Source organism: Melopsittacus undulatus, chromosome 3 (genome assembly GCF_012275295.1).
Source record: "Melopsittacus undulatus isolate bMelUnd1 chromosome 3, bMelUnd1.mat.Z, whole genome shotgun sequence".
Taxonomy (NCBI): domain Eukaryota; kingdom Metazoa; phylum Chordata; class Aves; order Psittaciformes; family Psittaculidae; genus Melopsittacus; species Melopsittacus undulatus.
Window position 1 is genome coordinate 107,817,957 of NC_047529.1, and position 24,379 is coordinate 107,842,335.

The 24,379-nt window shown below is 41.4% G+C and overlaps 1 protein-coding gene across 2 annotated transcripts in view; it reads left to right on the forward strand.

Annotated features, from left to right (window-relative positions):
* Positions 1-2,561: 2,561 nt before the first annotated feature.
* XDH (xanthine dehydrogenase) overlaps positions 2,562-24,379 on the forward strand; it is a 52,621-nt gene continuing 30,803 nt past the window's right edge. The window contains exons 1-13 of one of the 2 annotated variants that reach the window (XM_034060552.1): positions 2,562-2,696; positions 10,245-10,302; positions 12,688-12,784; positions 13,990-14,098; positions 15,179-15,305; positions 16,078-16,139; positions 18,251-18,319; positions 19,113-19,181; positions 19,596-19,682; positions 21,010-21,151; positions 21,972-22,064; positions 22,845-22,996; positions 23,893-23,986. In XM_034060552.1, the coding sequence (XP_033916443.1) occupies positions 12,747-12,784; positions 13,990-14,098; positions 15,179-15,305; positions 16,078-16,139; positions 18,251-18,319; positions 19,113-19,181; positions 19,596-19,682; positions 21,010-21,151; positions 21,972-22,064; positions 22,845-22,996; positions 23,893-23,986 (1,042 nt within the window). In that variant the 5' untranslated portion in view covers positions 2,562-2,696; positions 10,245-10,302; positions 12,688-12,746. The other variant, XM_034060551.1, reaches the window with a different exon arrangement.

The window sequence follows — 24,379 nt, forward strand, 5'->3', positions numbered from 1 at the left end:
AGGCAACACTCTCTGCCTTCACATTCACAGTCTGTAATCAATACATAAAATAATGAATAAATAAATAAAATCAAAATTTTAACCTGTACAGAGAACTTACAATAAAGCAACACAACCATCAATAGCTTATGCTCTGGGAAGAATCTTTAAGTAAGATAGGGTATGTAAAGCCATAACTAACCTGGTATGCCCTCACAGCTGACCCTGATTTCAGCTGGTGGAGACCTCTGGAGATCCCTGAAAAGAATACCAGTGCAGGATATTTGTGCCAGCTGAAGAGGGATCTCCAGATCCAAAGCAAACAGTGGAAAGATGGCAACAGTGGATACTTATAAGCTTGTAACAATAATCCAGCTATTAGAGAGGGGTAGCAGGTATACAAGATCAATGTGAAAACATTGGAAGCTTCACACATGAGCATTAAAGGACTGACTTGGGACTTTGTTTTGTTTACTCTCTGCTTTACCAAACTTCTCCTCATAAATCCCTCCACAGAACCCTCTTCAGAGTTGCTTGTGTTTCTTCCCTCCCATTTCTCTCAAGAGGAGCATGAGAACAAAGCAACAAACCTTCTCACCTTTGGTTTAAACCTTTTCCTTCATTACCCCTGGCACTGGTTTGTTGTTGTGTTCTCATACATTTAATACCTAATTCTGGCATTAAACTCCTTTGGCAGGAATAGTGTTTCCTTAAATTTCACTGTGTTTATTGAGCTCCACATAGGATCATCTGCAGAACAGATTATCATTACAATTGCAACAGTCAGAATGAGAAAAGCCAGTTCCCTTTTTTTTCCCTAGGTTCTTGACTAATATCAGCTGCTTTCTGAGCTCTTTAGGGAGTGAGTGCAACTGCAGGGAATTTGGGACTTCTAAAACATACCCATCTCTGAGTTATGAATGGGCAAAGGGGTATTTCTAAAATGGGAAACCTGCCAGACTTGAACTGACCGGTAAGCCAGAATAACTTGTCTCAGAATCAGTTTGTGTTTGATAAAAGGTTTTCGTTTTAGCTCACTCAAGTGAGTTCTGTGTGAATGGAGGTGTTCTGTAATACACGTTTACCGAGGGTTTGGGATTTTTGCATGGGTTCCCCTTCTCCATCCCCATTTTTCTCTGTCATTTCTGGTAATTCAATTTGGCTTAGGGTTGGATTTCCAGACTTCACTAGCACAAGTTCCCCTGCTCTGGTGTTATTTAGAGGGTTTGGAAAATTACTGTTCTAGATGTCTCTAGTTTTCTGCCTATGAAATAGATATTGTAATAGACTATCCTATCAGAATGGTGAGAGAATTAATTTGGTATAGTGTGGTCAGTGACAGTGCTGAGATGAGGTCTGAAGTTTTATATTACTGTCTAATCTCTATATAGAGGTCACTATATATATAGATTAGGTTTTTTTTTTTTTCTTATGTGTATATATAAATACTAAGTTGCTGGGTCAAAAATACACATTATAGTAGAATATCATAAGCTGCATTTACTGACTTAGCAGAGAGGAATAATTTAGCTGTAATCACCAAAGCTAGGCAAAAATTTGTGCATGGGATTCCTTAAAAAGGGGTGACATGATCACCTGTGTTCTTTAAACCGAAGCAGAACATCATGCATTATGGAAAACACAGATTAGGAAACTAAGCATGTTTGATTTTGCTGTTAATGCTGTAATGGCTAGTTGCTTTAAGATTGCTGTAACATGTTACCTGTGGTTATGAGTAATAATTGTTATTTAAAGTATTACAAAACTATTTAGGACTACTAAGCTTGTGTACACTAATTTTAAGATTGATGCTTGCTACGTGAGGGTTGTGCTTATATAAATTTGCACAGATACAAAGCAAAAGAGATGAAGACTTCTTGGAGAAAAGCCTTGTTTTCCCAATACTTCTGTAATACAGAGTGGGAGGTGCCAGACAATAGGTGTCAGCACTGGTTCAGTTATGCACAACTTCCCTGCAGCTGGTGTTAAGCACAAGCTTGCTGTGAACTAGACTTTGAGCTAACTGCCTCTAAAGAAGTGCTGTGACAGTGTTTGGCACTTCTTGTAAATAGCTTTTCTCAGGGGATAGACTGGGCAATAGAATACACAAGTCAGAAGATAAAAGCGGGTAAATATAATGTATGTATGGTATGGGCTCTGCCCTGTTTTCAAAATACTGAAGGAAAGGCTGTTTCTGAAGGTGGTGGTTTAGATTTTGTTGATTTGTGAATTGTTCAGAGAGGTTCCTGGGAGGAGACTTTGATGAAGCACTTTCCCAGGGACTTTAGGAAACAAAAGAAACCCTAATTGAAGCTTCTAAGCCTGGTAGGCTGAAGAAGGAAAGCAAAGTCACCAAAATCAGGATGGAGCAGACAGGACTAAGTACAGTGCAAGGAAACTTCCATAAGACTTTGGAATCATGCTGTTTTATGGAGGAATTTTGAACTGGAGCTAAGGGTTTTGATAGCTTGTTCATGAAATCAGTGCATGTCACATCAATGCAACAATTCTGTTTTAGACAATTGGACAATTCTGCAACAACTTTGGAAGCCAAACCAGGAAGACTTAATGCAAAATGTGCAATGGAGAAACCAGGTGAAACTCCATCAAGGAAGTGGAAGACAAATTCTTCATAGAATTGGATTTCCTCTGTGTTTCACTGGCAGCACTCACATAAGGATATACAACCCAGGATATGAGGATTAAGCCAAAAAGATGTAAGCCTAAATGCTGTAAGAGCCCAGTGAAAACATTATGGTCTTTGACCAGCACCTCTTTTAAGGTGCTGGATTAGAGTGTCAGTTGTCTAGAATTGCTTTTATCTGGACAAATGCTTATCTGTTTAAACTATGTCCTTGCAGGTGGAGGATACTGTAGCTTTAAAACTGTAAGGAAAGATAGTGAAACAGCCTTGCAGTCAGTCTACTAGCTGATGTGCATGTATGGAGGAGTTGATAAATAAGCAGGTGCTCTCATTAGAGACCTGTGTGTGGTGAATGCCAGGGGGATGGCTATGCACAGGGCTTTTCCTTGTTAATATTTGGTGGGGGAGACAGTTGAGATAACCCCCCCACCCCTGTCCCTGGAGTGTGTGTTGTATTGCAAAATCCTGTGTGTTCCTGGCAGCTGTTGCAGTGGCACACTCGGAGTGCTCCAAGCCTGGCAGTATAATCTAAAGGGAATGCAGTTGAATTGTGATCTATTGCTATATAAAAGGGGGCGGGTCACTCTGCTGGTTCCAGCTCCTTTTCTGTCATTACTGCTGCAGAAGCACCAACCAAAGGCAGCTGGCACGCCTCTTCGTTGGCTCTTACATAATGTGGGGTTTCACAGGGCACTGATGTAGAAATAAAGTCAAACATTCTTGAGGCAGACTCACATTACTTGTATCGCTGGTGCTCACTTCGCTGTGGGGTGTAGGGCTGCTCCTGGGAGGGTGATTGGTGGCCCTGTTTGAGTGGATTTTGGAAGGTGCACAGGATGGCTCCAAGCGACACGAGGGATGAACTTGTTTTCTTTGTCAATGGTAAAAAGGTAAGGAAGATTCCAGCTTTGTGTCTTGATTACTTGTTTTTCTGGTAATCTTTTTCCTCCTTTCAAGGTTTCTAATACCAGCACAATTAGCATGGCATTTACCTATTAAATTGTGAAGACTGCTTATTGCTTTACTAAGTGGCTTTTTCTCTTCTTTGACTTTACCTTGTGAATCACTCAGAGTAGCACTCACATAATATTCCTTTTACATTTTAGATTTGTTGACAATGCTTTACTGCAGTTCTGAGGCAACTAAGTAAAGGTGCACTGACTTCATACAGGCATTTCTACTATAAATGGTTTCAGTATTTACAACAGATCTGGAAAACATAACTCATATGTAAATATCTGTATATAATTTCTATGTTCAGTATGTAATCAGACTTTTGATTTTTAGAAGGGCTTTCAGCAAAATGTTCATTCCACTTCCATTTAGAAAGCTAGAAAGCTCTAAAATCCAAGCCCATTAACTGATACTGTTCCCTAGATCAGCTGCTGACAATTACCCAAGAAGTGACTGTGTCTTGCAGGAGGGTGTCTGGTCCTTGTATATGCTCAACACCTTTGTTTGCCCCAAAGCCCCCCCTCTGTTTGGATTTCCCTGGCTATCATCGCAACCTTGACTATTCAAAAGCTTGGAACAAGTCAAGGCTGCCTGGTTTTGACCTACGAGTACCAAGTTAGCTCTGTTTGTGAGCTCAGCTCAATGCTAACCTTGCCCTGCTGCCTTCCCCTTGCCTAGATACTTGGGCAGGGAAACTTGTGCCAGCTGGGAGACTTGGGAAGGGGAGAGGGTTGCATATCCACTGTGTGCTGTGGAGCTGAGAGTCTGTGCACTGCTTAGGGCTAAATCATGTGCAGCACCAGGTTTGGGTTAGATAATATATATGTATTTATATATTTTATTTAATCCTTTGAGATTAAATAAACACATTATTCTTAGCTGGTTAAAAAGCTCTGTGCCCTGCCCTATAGACTGGCACAGGTTTGGTATCATTTTTGCTTTTGTTGATCTTTCCTGCTAGCTTAATCAAGTGTAAATGTGGGTGAGATTGTTGGTACAATGAGAGCTTTTAGTTACAAATTTTGATCCCAAGACTGGATTGGAATTTGAACTTCCCAAGGTACTAGAGCATTAGATACTAATGTTTTGTTATATCAAAGTATTGGTAGTTAGGAGTTAGAATGAAGCTTATCTAGAATGGATTGCAAGGTAGTAGAAGGGCTTTTGAATGTAATACTTATGTAGAACCCAGTCCTGTTTCTGAGGTTCCATAAAGAAGGGTGACAACTAAGCTTTGCTCACACAGATCAGTAATGGCTCCTATGTCAATGTTAACTGACATGTCAGCCATTCACTCTTTCTAGAGGGAGGTGAAAACTTGGAGCTCCAGGTTAATCATGACTAGGTAATGGAGCCTGATCAAGAGTGTGAAGCAGTGGCACAAGATGATGTGTGAATTTCATCTGATGCATTTTCTGCTATGGTGGGCACAGGTGGCATAGCATTAACTTGTCATCCTCTTGCTCTGTGAAGGTTTTAGTGACTTCAGCTCCCTACTCTGTGAACCCCAATTTTTAGAGGGTGAACTGGGAGCTCTTTGAGTCTTGCAGGTTGCCACAAACATGTTGGACAATCCAGACCCTGACACAGGCCTTGTTTTCATTTTCTGGTATGCTCTAATGGAAGAGAATTGTAGTTCTGGTGCCAGAGCAGCTAGGGTTCAAAACCAATATGCTACTCATGGTAGGTATGCAGAGTTTATAAACAAACTCTTGTATGCATTTAGAGCTTTAACATTTATTAGTAGTTATCTATTATTAGTAGTACAGGAGCATTGCTCTGCAGAAATCAATGGAAAAGCCCTTCTTCTTGGAGGAGACTCTTGACTAACATGAAAATGTGTATTGGTCAAGGCAAAAAAGAAGGGACTGAGCTGCACAGAGCTGGTTCTGTGGGGCTCTTTTATATGGGGAGAGGCAGAGAGGGGAAGAAAGAGCAGCCTAGACCCTGAAGTCTAGCAGTGGAAGGCAAACAGTTCCTTTTGTATCTGTTATCTCTTCTTACTCCATCCTGAAGCTCATAAATATGTTGTGAATGGCATTGCCCTTGATGCATTTCAGCAGTTTTTATGGAACTGCAGCTCTTGTTTACAAAAGTCACATCTCAGGGCCGACCTTGTGCATGTGTAAAGGGGTTTATCACAGTGTGATCTTGACAGTTGTTGGCTAAGAAAACCCCACCAGGGAATGATTAATACTACCAGTGTTATCAACTCATTCTGTGTGTCAAGGCTGTCTCAGTATCCTTCCCTGCTGGCTCGTGGATGTGACAGTGCTAGCAAAGGAGCATGTTCCACTGATCAGAGAGGAGAGAGCTTCTTGGGTTGTGCTCTACTCAGACCCTCTAGTGATGTTTTCTTCCTATTCCCTTCCTGGATGTGTTACTAAAATTGCTTGAGTTACACCACCACCAAATGCAGGTTTAAGAGAGAGAATTGGGCTCATGGGGCAGTTCAGTCTGTGGCAATGAATGTGGAGTTTGTTTGGACATGTCTGCACAATGAGACGTTATGTGATAGAAGGGGTGGTGGGAAGTGCCTGGGCAATGCTGCTGAAACAGCAGGTAGCAAGGTAGGATGTGGCTCCATCCATAGAGTCCTGGCTAAATATTCCTGTTGATTTGCTGTGAAGAATGTGATAGCATTGCCTGTGAGAAAGGTTACTGCTGTGTGAATTCTTGACAGCTTGACGTTGCTAATGGGTTGCCCATATTCTGTCATAGTACAAAACTGCGATAAGAGGTGGTAGATAAGATAGGGACTTTCATGGCAGCAAATACTTCTCTCTTTAGCCTAGTCTGCAGTCTTGTCAGAGAAAAAGTCTCTTTAGAACAGCTGAGCATACTTCACATTCAGGACTGTTTATTTTAAGCACCTGTTTACTTCACTGGGTATAAAGCTTGGCACGCAACTAAGACAGAGTTACCCGTGTTAACACAGAGTTAACACGGAGTCTGCCTAGAGTAGAATGGAAAACAACACACACAATTTAAAACTAATAGTGGCAGTTTTGTTTTCCTCAGCTGACAAATCTGTCTGATGCATCTATAGCATGTAATTTTAGTTCAAACACATGGAGTCAATATTTCTATTCCTATTCTGAGTGTTAAGAGGGGTGCTGTGCTGGAGGCCACATTAGACCTCTTCCCAAGCCTGTGGATGTTTGACTGCAGATGGGGCCAGTCAAAATACAGGACTTTTTGAGCTTTGGGATTCTCTGGGTCCTCCATAAACAGTGAGTTACAAGCTTTCAGCGTGCTGGTTTAAAGCAAAACAAAATGTTCTCATGAGCAATAGCAGATGTACATTGTGTGGTTATATTTCAGTGTGTTCCTCTGTGCTCTAATCCTTTTCCCTAGTGTAAATGCATTTGAAATCTCTTGTTACTTCAGGAAATACACATTCACAAGATTTTAAGGTCCTAGGGGACCTTTACCATTGACTAGTCTGACTTGCTGTGGGGCAGTCTGGTTAAAACCTTCCACCTTCTCATCTAGGGCCTAATTGAGTGACTAGGGACTAGTGATTGAATGGGAGCTTGTTGTTCAGAAAGGCATCTGTTTCTCATTTGAAGACCCTAGCTGATGGAAAGCTTAGCATGTTGTTTGGTAAACTAGGAAAGTTTCCATTTTCTTTCCCTTGTTGTTTCTCTATTTAGCTTTCTCAACTACTGTTCTTTTAAATTGAAAAACCCTTTTTTTTAACTTTTTGGGAATACTAATTTAAACATGATGCTTTGTGTTGTAAAGGCAAAGTTATCTGAGTTAGTGAACGCTGGTAGAGAAGAGAGCAAACAAAATATGTACTGAGATCCAAGTGTTTTACATAAAAACATGGGAAGGTGAGCTGAACACCTCTCTGGACCAGCCCATGGGCTCTAAGTGTGTGGAACTGCTTAGGAACTTGTTCCATGTAGTGCCTGAAGAGCTATGGGGCCGGGCTGAGCTCCCTGCTGAGGTGATCTGTGTGTTCAAGATTCCTAGAATCAGTAGGCAAATAGATGTGTACTACAAATAGAGCAGTACAGAGCAAATTTGTCTGGAGTCACTTGACTGTCCGTGCCATCCTAACATTTCCAACAAAGTTTCCTTCTACATTTGATTAATATTTAAGCTACCACATGCAGTAAAATCCACAGTTTTGAATCTGCCAAAGCGGTGTATTTGACAATATGAAATTTGGCTTAAAAAACAAAAAACCCAGCCAGTAATGAGCAAAAATGAAATATTTCTTTAATCACAGTGTCTAAGTAGGTTGATCCTACTCCCACTGAGGGCAGTGAGTATAATTCGTTTTCCTTCTATACAAGGACACTGGGGGAGGTGAACAGGAATTGTTTTGATGGGTAAGATATTGAGCTGTGAATCACGTTGTTCTGGGCATCAGACAAGAGAAGATGTTATCCCCACCCACAGGGTTTTAAAACATTTTCAGAACAAATCACAGTAGGTGATTGTAACAAACCAAAGACTGATGGTGTCCTGCGGCACGTCATTCTTCATCAATGGCAATGAACAAGAGGGAGCAACAGTAAAAAGTTCATACTCTCTAGCCAACAAGAGAGGCTTGTAAACAAGCATCCCTTTGTCAGGACCCTGATTGCAAAGAAATGACTCTTTGCTCTCTGATATTTGAGATCTGGGTTAAACCAAAATGTCCTCCCAACTCTTACCCCTAATCTTCCTCTGATCCTAAGTCTCTCCCAGCATTACTGAGACAGTGGAGCAGTTTGAAGTGACTGAAGCAGGAATCCTGGGCTACTGGTTTCAGCAGGGTAAGAGCATGGATTTGCTCAGGACATGTTCCTACTGGGGCCACTTCTGATAAAGCTGACTAGAGGGTTGACTTTGGGACTTAACACATGCTTAAATACTTCATTGAGAGTGTGTGGAGCTGAGTGGCTAAATGCTTTGCTGAATGAAGGCTTAGGCACATGTTTTATTTCTTACTTAACTTTCTTAAAAGGAACCACTAGGCCAAGCTTTTAATTGCTTAGTTTGAGTACATACCAGAGTGCTGCTTGGGTTCTTTACAGAAGAATTCTTGAGACATTTTCTTTGAATAATCTCAGTCTTTGAGTATTTTGAAGCTTTTTCTCAGTGTCTGGCTATCTTGGAAGCTGCTTTGAAGGGCTTGCAATGACCATCCGCACAGCCCTAAGGAAGAAATTCAGCTTGATAATGAGGGGATGAGTTGCTGAGAAAGGCTCTTTTCCTATGAAAGGGCTCTCAAAGGCCTTTTGTCTATGGGACAGTTGTAGTCACAGGTATTTTTTGGAACTATCTGCTCATGTCTGTTTCCCAGACTACAGCAGAAGGATATATGTGCTTACTCTGAACCAACCGGTCATGAGAGCCTCTACATGCTCTTACTTGCTTCTGTGCATCCAAAAGGTGAGGGAATAGGAATGCTCTGCTCTGAATAGCAGCAACAACTGTTGTATGATTTACAGTAAGACAATTCCAAGCTCAAAGAACGAACTTTGTTTCCTTATAGATTATCCTCAATGCAGGAATGAGAGATGCAAAAACCATCCGGTTGCGTTTTGTAGCAGCAGCTTTATCGGCTAGCTCTAAAAACATGGACTCAAATAGGAAGTATGAACCTTGTCTCTTCAGAATAGCCCTGTCACGTGTCGAAGGCATAACACTGAAGCAGTCCAGAGGTTGTGAAGGTTTCTTATCAGGAATTAAAAAGGCTTGCACAGTTGACCTCTGCCTCAATCTGCCCTTCAAACAGGGAGTGATTAACTTAAATAAACTGTAACCATTGTACTTGGGACTTGCACAATGTAAGAGCCAAGAGCACATGATTACATTCTGGCACATGGTGAATCTGGAGAAGTTTCTTGATGCTTTACTAATAACAGGAAAAGGGGAAGACAAGCTCTGAGGCCAGGTGGAGGCAAGGGCAGACCTTTGGTTTCTGACCCTTGGGCAGAGCTTCAAGTAAAATCTACTTTTCCATTTAATAGGTAACTGCTAATACTGTTGTTCACTAATAGGATGGAGCTGACTCAAAATGTGCAGAGGAAGTTTCCCCTTGGCTGATATTTCCCATTCCCGCACTTAGGATGGCTGATAATGTAACACTGATTTAACGCTAACAGGGAAGAAAGAGAAACTTCAAGATGTTTGGTACTTGCTGTGTGTCCTGCAGCACCTGTACTGCTCATTTTAGGGTTTCTGCTGTTGTTTTTTTCTGTGCAAAGGCTGTTACTGGTGCTGTTTCTGTCATTCTCTTTATCTGCTCATTTTTCGGTCTCTTCTAATAACAATATGGAGAAGGGACAGCAGTCAGTTATGTATGGTCAGTCAAGATGAGGTGCAATTTGGGGAGATGTCAAGAGTTCAAAACTTGAGTACAAAACACAGCTCTTTCTCTCTGCTCACTACTGATTCCATTTGCCATTTCTGAAGATTCGTCTCAGTGTGACAAACTGAAAAACTCTGACATATGTAATGTGTATTTTCTCTGTTGCAATGAATTCAAGGAAAAGTTGTGTCTGGATATGTGGCCAGCATTGCTGAACCTAGTAAGAGGAGTTAATCAGTGGCTCTCCTTCCTGCTCTGAAAGGAAGTTATAGCAAGACCAAGCTTTCTCCTTCCTACTAACCTATCTCTGTTGTTCAGCATTCAGTGTGTAACAGGATCTTCCTCTTCTTCCAGGTGGTGGAGAAAGATGTGGACCCAGAAACAACTCTGCTAACCTATCTGCGAAGAAAACGTATCCAGTGTCAGAAGAAACAGCAGAAGGCTTTAAATGCCTACAGCATTTCATAATTGTTTACTGTTCTGCCTGGGAGTTGAGTGCTGGGCAGAGCTTGTGCAGAGTGTAAGAGGGAGGGTTCTGCAGGGTCTGGTGTTTCTTGCTGCCAAAGATTACAGCTGGTATTCCAAGCTTAAACAACAGCAAGTTTTAAATAATATTCTTTAAATAAATTTTTAATAATTTGTTAATATTTTAAAGGGAAAACTCAATATTACTGGGAATCAGAATAGGATGTAAAGAAAAAAGACAAAAATAAAAGGAAATTCAGATTTTGTTCCACATAAATTGTAAAGAATTTTCTGGCCAAAATATTACAGCCACTTGAGCTGCTTGCTTTAGCACCCAATAATTGGGGTATTACTGGATACTTAATATCCAATAACTTGATTATCCTGTGGCCTGTTTATCAGATGACCCAGGGATGCAAACTCAGAGGCAGAGGTTCCCACCACATACCATGGGCATGTTACAGGAGTGGATGCATGCAGTCACGTTTCATTCCTGTTTGAAACTGGTCAACACATGAGTCAGATTAGCTTCAGGAGCTGGGTAGCTATTACTGTGATGACCAGGCTGGCTATACTAGGCTTGGTTCAGTGGATAGTGTCTTCTGAGGTTTTATCTGACTAGCTGGGTCTGTGCATATGCCCAACTGTTCCCATCTGTGTTGGTTTATGCCTTAAAGAGAATCATGCACGCTTATTTCACCATGCTGCCATGTTCTGTTTGTCTAGGATCTGAAAGAAGTACTAGAATATAACTCACACTCCTTTGGGATTTCCAGTGGAACTATCAACAGCCCTATTTTGTCGGACCATGTCTGAGGTGGATAAAGTTCAAGAGGGAAAATAAGTGGCATGACTGTGCCTTTGTGTACTTCTTACCACTAGACCTTTTATGTGTAAGCGTGTTAATATCTAATGCAAATAGCTCTGTAAAGAGATAACCAGAGCTCTTCAAAACCTTCTGATCTTCTACAAGAACATTCTGGTAAACTTAGGTTGTAGATGTCTGGTTATGGTCAGACAAATAGTTTGAGAAACGACTCAGGCAGATTAGCACTGTTGCCAAGAGAAACATTAGATGGCATAGTAAAGCTATTTCTGTTGAAGGAGGCACATTATTGTAGGTAAAGTAGGCATAGTGCTTAGGGACATGATTTAGTGGTGGACTTGGCAGCGTTAGGTTTATGGTCAGACTTGATGATCTTGAAGGTCTTTTCCAACCAAAATGATTCTGATTTCCATGATTCTATGAAAATGGACAGTTCCAGAATCTTTGCAGTGAAGGCAAAGATGATTTGAGTTCCCTGAATCATGATGATTGTTGTTTTTCCATAGACTGAAGTTGATTATCTCAGCAAGGCATGTGTCCATTGGCAATGAAAACTGCTGTTCTTTTCCCACCAAAAACATCTCAGCATTGGCCAATCCTTTTCACAATAGATAACAGCTTCTAATTACCTTCTAGTGAGTGAAGGAACCCAAAGCAGATGTGACTCAAGGTATTCTTTCCTGAAATCCCTTTACAGGACATTTGATGTAACGCCTGATTTTAAAGTACAGACATCCACTTTGCAGCCTGTGGAGGAATCTGCTTAAGCTGGTGCACACACTTTGTGAGTTCCCAAGTGTCTCTGCAGTGATTCTGTGCATCTCTGCTAGTTCTGGCTCTCTGTGTTTCCTGGGGTCTTACCTGAATCAGGCTGCTGGCAAATGTGCTTAGCTGGTTTTGTTCCTAGCAATGTGGAATCCATCATAAATGGGTCCAAGAGAGGAGCTGGGGTGGCCAGACCATGATTCTCCAGATGCAGATAGTCTGTGAGTAGTTCAAGTGCAGCTCCTGTGTCAGTGCTTAACTGCGTGACTCATAGAACTGTGGGACTGCTCTGCCTGGGTACCTTCAAAGTGGTAGGAATCACCAGGTGGAGGAAGAAGCCAACCACCACTGGTAAGAGGTGCTGAAGGAGATGTCACCATGTGTCTCGGGGATGTGGTGCATGCCTGAACAGCTCCTGCTCACACTGAGACTGCTTTGTTTCCCTTATATCAGTTCCTTTTCTGAGTCTAAAGAAAAGTGGGAACTGTTGAATTTCAGACACTTCTCTGTTTATCCTAAGAGTCTATTTGAACATAAACAGCCTCCTTTTTAGGGCTTTGGGTGTTCATCTTGGAGCTCACATGCCAGTATTTGAAACTTTGCTTATGTTGAGTTAATTTATTAAGCATTAAAAATGAGTGTTTGGTCTCCAGCAAGAACGTGTTGCTAAGCCTTGATTGACACCTCTTTGAGTAGGCTTCTGCCAACATTCTTTATTTTCCTTGATTCCTGTTCTCTCAGTGGGCCTATGTGGAACCAAACTAGGCTGTGGAGAAGGTGGATGTGGTGCTTGCACTGTAATGATATCCAAGTATGATCCCTTTCAGAAGAAAATCCTGTATCCTTTGCAATCTAAACTCTTCAACAGAGAAATGAAATGGGGACAGATCCAGATTCTTGACATTCCGGAAGTGTTACTGTTTCTAACAAAAGTTATATAATGTATGTTTCTGCCAAAACATAGCTTTTCACTTTCAGAACATAAACTCAAGACAAGAAGGTGTTTTTTTCCTACAGCATTACACAGTGCTGATAGGGAACTATTTCACTGTGCCATGAAATATTTGTACTGGTTCTACCTTGCAGGCTATCTGTCTTTTCCCAATTCAGAATGCCTTTCTGTTCCCTTCTTGTGAAGTAATATGACTCTTGGTTGTGATCACCCAAATAATGATTACTGTGATAAAATCTTTATTGCTATTATATTACTGTAATAATCTGGTTCCTCTATGCCAGCAGTTATTTACTTTTTCTCTACTTCTGTTGTATCCTTCAGAATGACTCTTATTTCCTAAGACACAAACTTCCTCCTGTTCCCTCTTTAATTGATGAGTGGAGCAATGGAATCAAACAAAACAGGGAATGGAGAGAAAGGATGAGGCAGAGGAAAAACAAGCAAATCTTCGATATATTTGGAATAATGCTTGGAGATACTTTAACTTGGGATCAACTTAGTGGTTCTGCTTAGTAATGTGGTCTTGAACAGGATATCTTTAGGGTCGTTATTCTGTCTTGATAGAAACGAAATAAAGCAGCTAGTTTCTATAAAATTTTGGCATCATTATTTTATTTATAATAGAACTCTATATGTTATTATATTATATCTATAATATAATATTATTCTATTCCTTCAGCCTGGAATTTTTCATGGTGTCTACCACCTAGAAATTGTTTCTTAGGCAAAAGGCCAAGAAATCGGCTCTTTTCTGTAACTTTGTGAATGGGACAGACCAGCTGTGTAACGTCTCGGTATTTGTTGTCTGCCTCTGTGAATTACTTGGTTTCTGTAAAGGTTAACATGCAACAAGGATGTTTCAAGCTCTAATTTCTGGGTCAAATCCTGGTGCATACTTAGTTTAAAGTTCAAGTGAGGTTGATGAGAACTTTGACTGGTGTACGATCGGTCATGTAACAAATACCTGTATCACATCACACCTATTGTGTCCACTGCTACAGTTCCTGAGTACTCTTCAGTCCTCCTGTCCACTTTTTCCTTTGTTGAGCAGCACTGTCAAATGAAATGACCTTAATTTATTATTTTAGCCACCATACTGCCAATGCTTGCCTCTTCCCTATCTGTGCCCTGCATCATGTAGCTGTAACTACTGTTGAAGGCATAGGAAACACAAAATCCAGGCTGCACCCAGCCCAGGTAAGCTATTAATACCGGCAACTTTAAAACCCTCTATTTATGTTTTCTTCTTATGTTAATGAATTCTGTTCCGAGGTGTTGGGACCTCTGTCATGATGTTAGATGCGGGAGTTTGACTTCCCACATGAGTAGTCTTTACTTGCAGGAATGCCTATGTGATGGAATCAAACTTCTGGGTCAGTGCTGCAGCTCTGTCACACCCTAGCAAGTTAACTGCTGCTATCCTGGCTGAATTGATAATACATTTATTTTAGGGCTATGTGGCTGTGTTTGGTCCACATCCTGGACCAAATCCCAGGAACTGGGAAGAGTGATGTTATGGTGAAAGCCTATAGAATGAGCTGGAACCAGGAATCTGAGTTAGATTTTGGCTCTTCTGTGGTCTTCCATGAAAGACCTTGATTTCTCATCCTGTGTAGTGAGGAACCTTCCCTGCAGTAGAGCAGTAAGTTTTGGTTCAGCAATGTTTCTGGAATCCCATAATATTCTTGGTGGGGAGGAGTGACAGGAATGTGAAGCTTTGCTCTTCTAGCAAGGTGTTATAATGCACTTTTTGTGGAAGCCTCAGCTTTGTCAGGGGTACCGTTCCTTTAGGAGAATTATGATTCATCTCAGTTTGTACAGCAGGTAGGACTTGTGCCAGTTTCTGAGACGGTAAACAACAAAGTGAAGAGTACATTAGACATGCATGAATGATGGCAGCTAGGCTGACCTTTGTTTGCTTGCCTTCTTTTCCTTATCTCCCTTTAAGATTCTAACAGCTAAGTTTTGAAATTCACACTCATGTCTATACAAGTAGCCCCAACTTTTCTAGCATGGTAGATCCAAAGAGCTCCTGATCTCATTGGAGGTTTTAGTCGCCTTCAGTTGGGAATTCAAAGCCTAGATGCATACTTTTCAGAGAGTTCTCTTTTTCTGCAGTCTGCTTCACGCAGTATTTGACTATCTCATCAGAGAACATCTGATGATAGTTTTAGCTCCTCTGGTGAGATTGTGTTTTTCTTAACAGGGATGTTACAGAAAGAAGCACAACAGTGAACTTGATATCATGACCTGATGGTTGTTGTTACTTTTTCTCAGGAGAGAATAGCAAAAAGTCATGGGTCCCAATGTGGCTTTTGCACTCCAGGCATTGTCATGTCCATGTACACGTTGCTTCGGAACAAACCTGAGCCCAAAATGGAGGACATAGAAGATGCTTTCCAAGGTAACACTCATAGCCCTGCGGAGCTGCAGCCTGTTCTGCTTTTATTACATCTGCTTCACTAAATGGGATGGAGGTGCACCTTTGGTTAATGTCTTTCATTAAAGATAGCTAATTGTCATGAAGTTCAGAAGTAGCTTTTCCCCTAGGAGACTTCTAGGTGCTGTGTGAGCAAAAATAGACTGGAAAATCTCACAGAAGTTCATTGTTTCCCCTGAAGCAGGGGCAAGTACCCTCAGTCTTGGATTAAGATGCCACTAATCTCCACATCTTGTTTGTTCGTTGCTGTCACAAAAGCCTGCAGAGGTGACAGCATCTGTGCCAGCCAACCTCATGTTGTAAAGGATAAAGAGAGCAATATAGGTGATGGAGTGTGGCAGAATCCAACCGTGTAAATCATCTGAGTGGCTGCTATTATTGCTGAGGTTAGAGCTATTACCATGCTTCTGGCACTGACCCACGAGGAAATCAGATGCAGGAGGAAGCAACCTCTGTAATTCAGGAGACTGGATAGTTGGTATACTGACTGCATTCACACAGTTGGGGTAGATGAATACTGAATAAGGCAGATTGCATTTTTTTTTCTAATTAATTTCAATAGAAAAGGATGGTAGGATTGTTGCAAGATTATTAATGAAATATTCCTCTTCCCAGTTCTTTCAGTAACTTTACCCAGATTTGACAAGCTTTTGTGAGAACAATAAAACGTTCTAAAAGAAGGGAGGTTTTCAGCCAAATGACACTGAATCTTTGTCCTTTTGCTCTGGCAATGTAGGGAATTTGTGTCGGTGTACGGGATACAGACCAATTCTGGAAGGATACAGGACATTTGCCAAAGTAAGTGGCTTCAGATAATGTTTAAAACAAATCTGGAAGGCTGGCTGTCTTTCTGGTACTGAAATAACCTTGAGATTAAATGGTGATGGAAGAAACGTATATACGTGCCACAACAGCCCAGCTCCAACTCTTGACCCCTTTGTATGTGCTTCATGCAACAATAATGCAGGAAGACCAACTCCTTTACTCACCCCAGCTGCTGGAAGTGGAGCACCTGGTGGTCCATTTATGGACCACAGGTTATCAGACTGATTCTTTTCTGTAAGTTCTCAGTGTCTCTGCCTAATGCAGCTTGCACACGATCCCTGATGTGGAAAAAGTGTAAAGGTATGGTGCATGAATAGGGACACACTAGGGGGGGTATTTGAAGAGAAAGATGTTTTCTTGGAAGATTAGCTGCAGAGCTGAAATAGCTCTGGAAAGAAGCTATAGCTCTTGCCTAGAATTCACCTGCTGGTTTGAGTGAGGTGTGAAGCTTTGCCTTAAGTTTTCTCTAGTCCCTTTGTTCCTGGAAGACTGCTTATGTCTGTGAAGAGAAGGAGATCATTAGGTATTTCAGTGATTATCAGCCACTTATGGGGCTACTCTGGTATTAAATATCACGAGTAAAGAATTTAGAATGCTGCCCATTGATTCCATTTTATTATCCAGAATTATGTTCAACAAAAAATACAAGCAGGTGTGAGATCCACTACAAATGGTTGACAAACCCAGTCGGTATAGTCTACTTGGATTTCCAACAGGCTTTCAACAGTGTCTCACCAAAGGCTTTTAAAGACAATAAGCAGCCATGGGGTAAGAGGAAAGATTGGTTAAAAGGCAGATAATGGCAGGTAGGAGAAAATGGTGTGTTTTTGCAATGGAGGGAGGCTGAGACGTGTGGTGTATGTGGGGTTATCTAAGATAACCCTAAATGCAGTGGAAAAGAGTCATGTGAGAAATAAGTTAACAAATGTCTTAGTCTGGGTAGTGAGGACAGAAACAGACTTGGAGGAATTTCAGAAGGACTTTATAAACCTGAGAGACTGGAGAATTTAATGGGATAAAAAATTCAGGGCAAATAAATACAAAGCAATTTACAGAAAGAAAGGCAGTCCTCATTTCATATCTAATAGGATAGACTGAGCAGACACAAGGTCATCTTGCTATTACATACAGGAAGATGATCTTGGAGGTGTGGTAGAGTTCCACAAAGCATCAGCTCAATGCTCATTGGCAGTCAAAACAGCACTTGAAATGCTGAAAACGCTGCCATGCCTCTGTCTGCATTATGGCTCTTCCTACACTTGAATACTCTGTGCAGTTCTGGTCCTCTCATCTCTGACAGGGTACAGCAGAATGGGGGAAGATCCAGAGAAGTGGAATAAGGATCATGTCCATGGTAATGTGGTTGCCGTACAGGGAAGCAGTAGGGAAGGGGCTCTACATAGCCCATGTACTGGTTTGTGGTGATCTCTGAGAGAGATCTATAAAATTGTGACTGGCAGGTGGAATGTGGACAGGCATCTGCTGTTCGCCGCCTCTTTCCAATACGAGAACAAAGTGTCAAGAAATGCAACTAGTAGAAGTTAGGTTGAAAACAAAGGCAGGTGATCTGCCGTATACCAGGTAGCTGACCTGCAGAACTCACCAAAGGGCGTTGTGGGCATCAAAACCTTGCACAGGCTTCAAGGGAGATGGAGCATGTACTGGGACAGAGACCTGTGGAGGGTTACTAAAGAGACAGAAACTATGCTGAGTTAAGATAGTCCCCTGAGCTGAATGCAACTGGATGCTGGTAGAGTACTAGGTATTGTATTGTATGTACTTGTCCCTTTTATTCTTCTCTCAGTATCTCCTCACAGCTCCAGCTTGAGCAGCGATACTGTCTGAATGTTCAGAGTAGTTCTAAACTAGGACAAGAGGTCTGTCAGTAGACTGGACATGACCTAGCCATGACACTGCAGGGTACTGCTTTCCACTGACAAGGGAAACGTCTACTTGCTTGGCAGCTGCCATCCCCCATTTCTGCTTTGGATATAATAAATGTGGGATCTCTCAAAAGCAAATCAAGTCTACTTGATTTCCTTGGAGTCTGCATGTGTTTCTCAGAACAGTTTTTGTCCCCACAGGACTTGGGTTGTTGTGGCAGAATGGCCAATGGCACTGGATGCTGTCGTAGTGAGAGGGAAAATAGCATGGTAAGCTGAATTTTGACAAGCCATAGTCTGCAATGTAATATTAGAGTTTTGGTGTTTTAGTCACCTCTGCTGTGGTGCAGATATTCAGAACCAGCTCAGCTTGTTTGAACTTCTGCTATTGGAATACACTGCCACTGAATGTGTCCTGGTTAGCATCAATAGCCATCATGACACAGGCTTTACACCAGTGAGCTACACACATTCCTTCTGAATCTGGGAGGTGCAACTCTTTGGTTAAATAGCATGGTGACAACTGTAAGAATGTGTTACCAGCTTCTGGTATATTGAAGCAATACATCTTTCTGTGAAAACAGATCTAAGACTCACTTAATTCCCCAGTACAGTCTTTCCCAAACTCTGCAGTCCAATGATGAATGGAGTAATTTAATCGCTGTTCCAATAAATTAGACAATCTGAAGCTTTTGGGGTATCTGGAGGAAAACCATTAATCACATTTTATGTGCCAGTTGAGGTGCAGACAATGGAGAGATGAAAACACAAATTAGGACATAAGGTAGTGCAACTATAAAATTAATTTATGAAAGAGAGAATACAATGAAATTATTTGCCAGGAATTCCAGTGAATTCCTCTGGATTCTTTGCTAGGAAGCATTCAGTGTTGCATGAAATATTCCAGCAATTAGGACTGCTTGAAGTTCTTTTGTCAAAGTACCTTATGCATGGAAAACATGACTACATAATTGCTACAAAAAAGGGAAGGAATATGTCATGTAAAAGCTGGAATATTCTGATTTTGTGTAGAATAGCTGAAGTGTGCTTGTTATTTCTTTAGAAGGCGGGCTGCTGTGGAGGAAAAGCCAATGGTCCAGGCTGCTGCATGGACGGAAAAGAAGACAATGTGGTAAGGTGCCTTTCAACTAGTAGTTTTTCCTCTATTTCTGAGATTTTGAAGTCTTAGCTCTGGCTTGTTCTGTGCCAAACCCCACTGTTTTGTATCTAGCTGTATTTATGCAAATCTCACCCCAGAAAAGGTACCTTTGTAATTTAACATGCCAATGTGAAAGTGATGTCACTTCTGATTGGCAAAAGCCTGTTAGTGTGTTCAGGGCTTGGGTTCTAGTTTCTGACCAGACATGCATTGTGATCAGATACGAACACCCGAAATGCTGAATCAGGTGATATCTTTTTGCTGTGTTTGCCATTCTGTGCTCCATGAAATAGTAATAGGGATTTGATTGGGAAGAGGAACAAGTTAGTGTTGTATGCAGATAGCTTTCTTCTCTGCATACAGCCATTTGCATTATCTCTGTCATAGAAAATGATGTCCTCCAGCCTGTTCAATTCTTCTGAGTTCCAGCCACTGGACCCCACACAGGAGCCCATCTTCCCACCAGAGTTAATGGTAAGTTCATCCAAAAAGAAATAGTATGTGGTTCATTGGTTTCATGGTGCTGCACAGGGTTTGAGTGTCTGCAGTGTCTCTGCCCCAAGGAAATGGCGAGCAGAAGATGGCTGCTGATAAAAGACGGATAGGCATGAATGCTTCCCTGTTGTATAATAGAGAAGGCTTTTAAGCCCGTGTGACTTAAAAGATATGCAGGCCAAGTTCTTGCCCCAGCTGGCTGGCTTTCCTCACTGTTTCTCACCGTACATGACTGCTCTTGGGTTGCCTTCCTTTCTGGTCACTGCCCCATGGGTGGAACAGTTGCTGACATCTAGATTTCAATTTACTAGGTCAGATGTGAACTTCTACATTAAATACAGCTGTATCTGAGCTAACGGCCCTGTCTTCTCTTTATAGTGTATGAAAAGAAGTAGAAGCTATGGGATGTAGCTGAATATATGTTTCAACTAGGTGACTTTCCAAAAGCACCAACTTCTGCACTCAGTGTAGCAGGAGTAGCAGTTGGTTAGCTCACACTCACAGGAAAGGTTAGGTGAGATTAGTTTCTCTCCATGTTTTATTCCTTTCTTTTTTGGTGTAGTTTTCACCTAAGCGAATGTGTCCCAGCCAGGAATCTAGTCCAGGACATGGCACATTTACAGCTTCCTTCACATTTAACAGTCAACTGAAATTCAGTTGTTTGTTCTGCTGCTGCACTCAGCCTAAATGTGTCATGAGCTACAACACGAGGAGGTTCTCATATATAGCTTAATATATATTTAGCATGAGATAGGTCCCATCTGCTTCTTCTCCAAGATGTTCTCCTGCCTAGAGGTTGATCTGATGTTGCTGGGGGGCAGCCGCATAAGTCTGTTTTCTTCAATCACTGGATGAAGGAATTAAAGGAACCAGAATCTGACTTTACAGCTGGTAGCTCAAATTCAGCAGTGCTAAGGAGTGACATTTTTGCAGTGAGATGAGAATGGAAAACCCATTACCCCCAAGATGGCTGAAGCCACAGACATCTGCCAGAACTTTGGTGAGATGGAGCTTACTGGCAGAGGTCTTGCTAGGGAGATGTGTCTGCAGAATGCAACTGGCAATATCAGGAAGGAAAAACTCTCGTCAGCATGAAAAAGACTTGTCACTGCCAGCAGAAGGATGGGGAATAGCTATCTGCCAACAACAGTGTGGATATCACAGCTAACCAGAAGTCACTTTACTAAGATGGAGGCTGGCCTGGTATAGGCATGGGCAGCATGTGAGCAGGGATTCTTGGCTTCAGCCAAGCTCTAGCTGAATTCACTATCTATAAGCTGAGTTCTATGTGGATTCACTTTTGCAGACTCAGAGTAACAAACAGCAGAAACAGCTGTGTTTCAAAGGTGAGCGTGTGATGTGGATCCAGCCTACAACTCTCAAGGAATTGGTGGCTCTCAAATCCCAGTACCCCAATGCCAAGCTCGTTGTGGGGAACACTGAAGTGGGTAAGAGGAAGAGCTGGTGCTCACTATGAGCGTTTGGAACACTTTCCATGGAGTATTTTGTGAGAGCTATGCAAATGTAACCCTCCCTTATGCTGTTGTTGTTAAATAGGTGTTTAATCTTCAGGTTTTATGTAAGAATGAAATTTCTTTTTGGGTACCTTAATCTCACAGTGACTGTTTTTCCCTGTTCTTTGCTGTGTTGGGTGAGAAAATCATGCTTATCCATAAGCCATAAACCATGCTTATTAAACCTCTAAGCTTATGTGTTGGGTTTGTGGAGTTTTGAGAAGAGGTGAGTGGCACACCATAAAATGTCTTCATAAGCAAACAAATTCACCTGGGAAACCTGTGTTTTAAAAGGTTTTTCAGTAAGTAAACTGTTAAGACTTGAAATCTTAATGCTTTTTTTTCCCCCAAATATATACTTCTGCAAACATAAGTGCTGAGGAGGAGAGTGCAGATGTATTTAGTAATACTGTTATCCTGAGCAATTGTTTCAGGTGACAATCCCCAAATACTGTATGGTTCATTGCATTCATTGTTCTTTCCTGAAGGATTTTGTACAACAGTAGCCAAGTTACACAAGTACTAACCAGTGTATTTTAGGTTATTGTAAGCCTAGAAAAGAGTCTCTAAAACTTCCCTATGGGAATTCTGGTATTAGTGGAAACCAGCTTTTTGTTTGGTATCTCTGTGACCTTATATAATCACAGATGGTCAATGAACCAACTCTTTAGTAGGCTTGCTGCCATTTCATTGGGAAACAGCTTAGGCTCTCTATCATCTGTGTGTAACTGAAGGAGTCTTACTTTTCCTTAAGGTATTGAGATGAGGTTAAAGAACATGTTGTATCCGGTGATAATAGCACCAGCATGGATCTCCGAAATGAATGCTGTTCAGCACACTGAAACAGGTGAGCAATAAAGAGGCAGGATGTCTGTGAAGTGAGTAGGGACTCCTTCAAATAATAAAGAGGATATGAAGGAAAATCCCAAGATTAAAAAGTGCTTTCTGTATGCATTAATTCCTCTTCCATGCAGGGAATCAACTGAGAGATATGTAAAATTAGTTTGAGAATCAGAGGGCTTTCACTAGAGGGTGTATTAGACACTTTATCTGTTTGATGCATCATGGTTTAGGTATATTAACTGGGATAATAATGGATTTCAATGAGCAGTCTTTTTAATTAGAAAATTAGTAGCTGAGGGAAAGATGCTGGATTTGACCATCTAAGGAACTAAGTGAAGTGTTGCATTTATCTTTGTGGTGGGAACAGGGCAACCTTATAAGTATTAAGAAGTAATTAGGACGATGTAGTGCATGTGGTCCAATGCTTGGTAGCATGTTTAAGTTCTGGAAACTGGAGAGGAGTTGGAGTTCACTTCTCAAAGGATGAACTAATACCTATGGGAGGGCAATATGGTTCATAATACACTGAGGCAAGAGGGTATAGTGGGTTACTGTCATATGAGAGTCAACACCACCATGAGCTGTGATTTAAAGGTGAATTTTGTTCTGGGGACATGATGTTTACATGCAGTGCATACAAAGTAGGCCAGTGTGGCTGAATGACTTCTCTATGCCCTGCTGTCTAATTAAACTTGGGGACATCTAAGCTTTGTAGACACAGTTATAACCATCCTACTGTACTTTGATGTCTGGGACAACAACAGTTCTTTTCATCTGTTTACAGGGATCACCTTTGGTGCTGCCTGTACCCTGAGCTCAGTGGAGGAGGTGCTGAGAAAAGCAGTGGCAGAGCTTCCTCCTTACAAAACAGAGGTCTTCCAGGCTGTCCTTGAGCAGCTAAGGTGGTTTGCAGGGCCACAGATCAGGAATGTTGCTGTAAGTGACTTGGGAGCATCAGGGACTAAAATGGAGACCTCAGTCTGAGGAGCTGGCCTGCATCATCCAATCTTGGTGTGCTGTGTGCTTCTCACATTTGCAAACCTAGGTGAAGAAGGTACTATGCATAAACCAGCTCCAGGAACTGACAGCAACGTGGGTCTTGGTGCCTGTGTTAACATGTTTAGCAAGCAAGGGAAACAGAAACATGGCAGCTGTCCAGGCCTGTTATCAAAATAAGTGGGGAAACTACTGAGATTTGACTAATTTAACAAATATGTATATAGGGTGCTGAACAAACCTCAGAGAAGCAGGTGTGTACATTTTTGCCAGCACAACTATGGTAGTCACAGTGTTAATGCATCAGATGTGGCAAATTCTCCTCCAGTTTTAAAGGGAAAGAAGAGGTGGGTTTGATGTGTTCCGACTCCAGATACTAAAAGGAAACAAATATGAAACAAGTAGATGAACCAACCTACCAAACATGAAATTTTACTCCACAAGATAGTGTGCCATTTGTATTGCAGCCAAAACTTGGGTTCCTGAATATTACTGAAAAGATGCTCCATACTTTCATGGATATTCCCTTAACTGCAGCTATAGTGATTGAATCTTGGTATTGTTGGGAATACGTGGTTTGAACATATAGTAGTTCTGCTGCATTACCCAAAGACTGTTCCTAAAACTGTTAGTATTTACTGGGACAGCAACTGATTTCATGGCTTTTACATTTTCCCACTTCATTAAAACCCTAAAATTGCCAAGTGAACAGGAAGAATATATCAAAGCAGAGTTAAGCTCTAGTGCACTGTGTATGGAGTAATGTACATATAAGATGCTGTGGGTGAATCTTCAGGTTTGTGAATATTTATCTGATGACTGTATTATAATTCTAGGCTCTTGGCGGGAACATAATGACAGCAAGCCCCATTTCTGACTTAAATCCTGTGTTAATGGCAAGTGGAAGCAAGTTGACTCTGCTATCAAATGGTAAGTTAGTAGCATTTCCTTGTGGCACTTAGGGGATTAGGATAGTCAACAATCCCCTGCCATGGATTATTATGTTTGGTCAGAATTTGAAGGTGGAGATTAACATTACATTTGATCCTTGTGGATTTTGCAGATAAAGATTGAAACTGTTTTGGTTTGGAGGGTTTTTTTTTTCCTATGAAGAAAGGCAACAATTTGTATTTTAACAATTTGTAATTTGTATTTGTTCTTGGGAAGAATTTTTTGGAATAGGATCCCTGAAATGGACTGTCTGATCAGAGACTTTCTCTTGTGCTGGGTTGTGTGCAGGCTACAGAAAGGGTAAAGAGGGAATTACACTGGGTTCCTGGAAACTGGTTCAGCTGGGGGCTCAGCTTTAATTACATAAAGAAG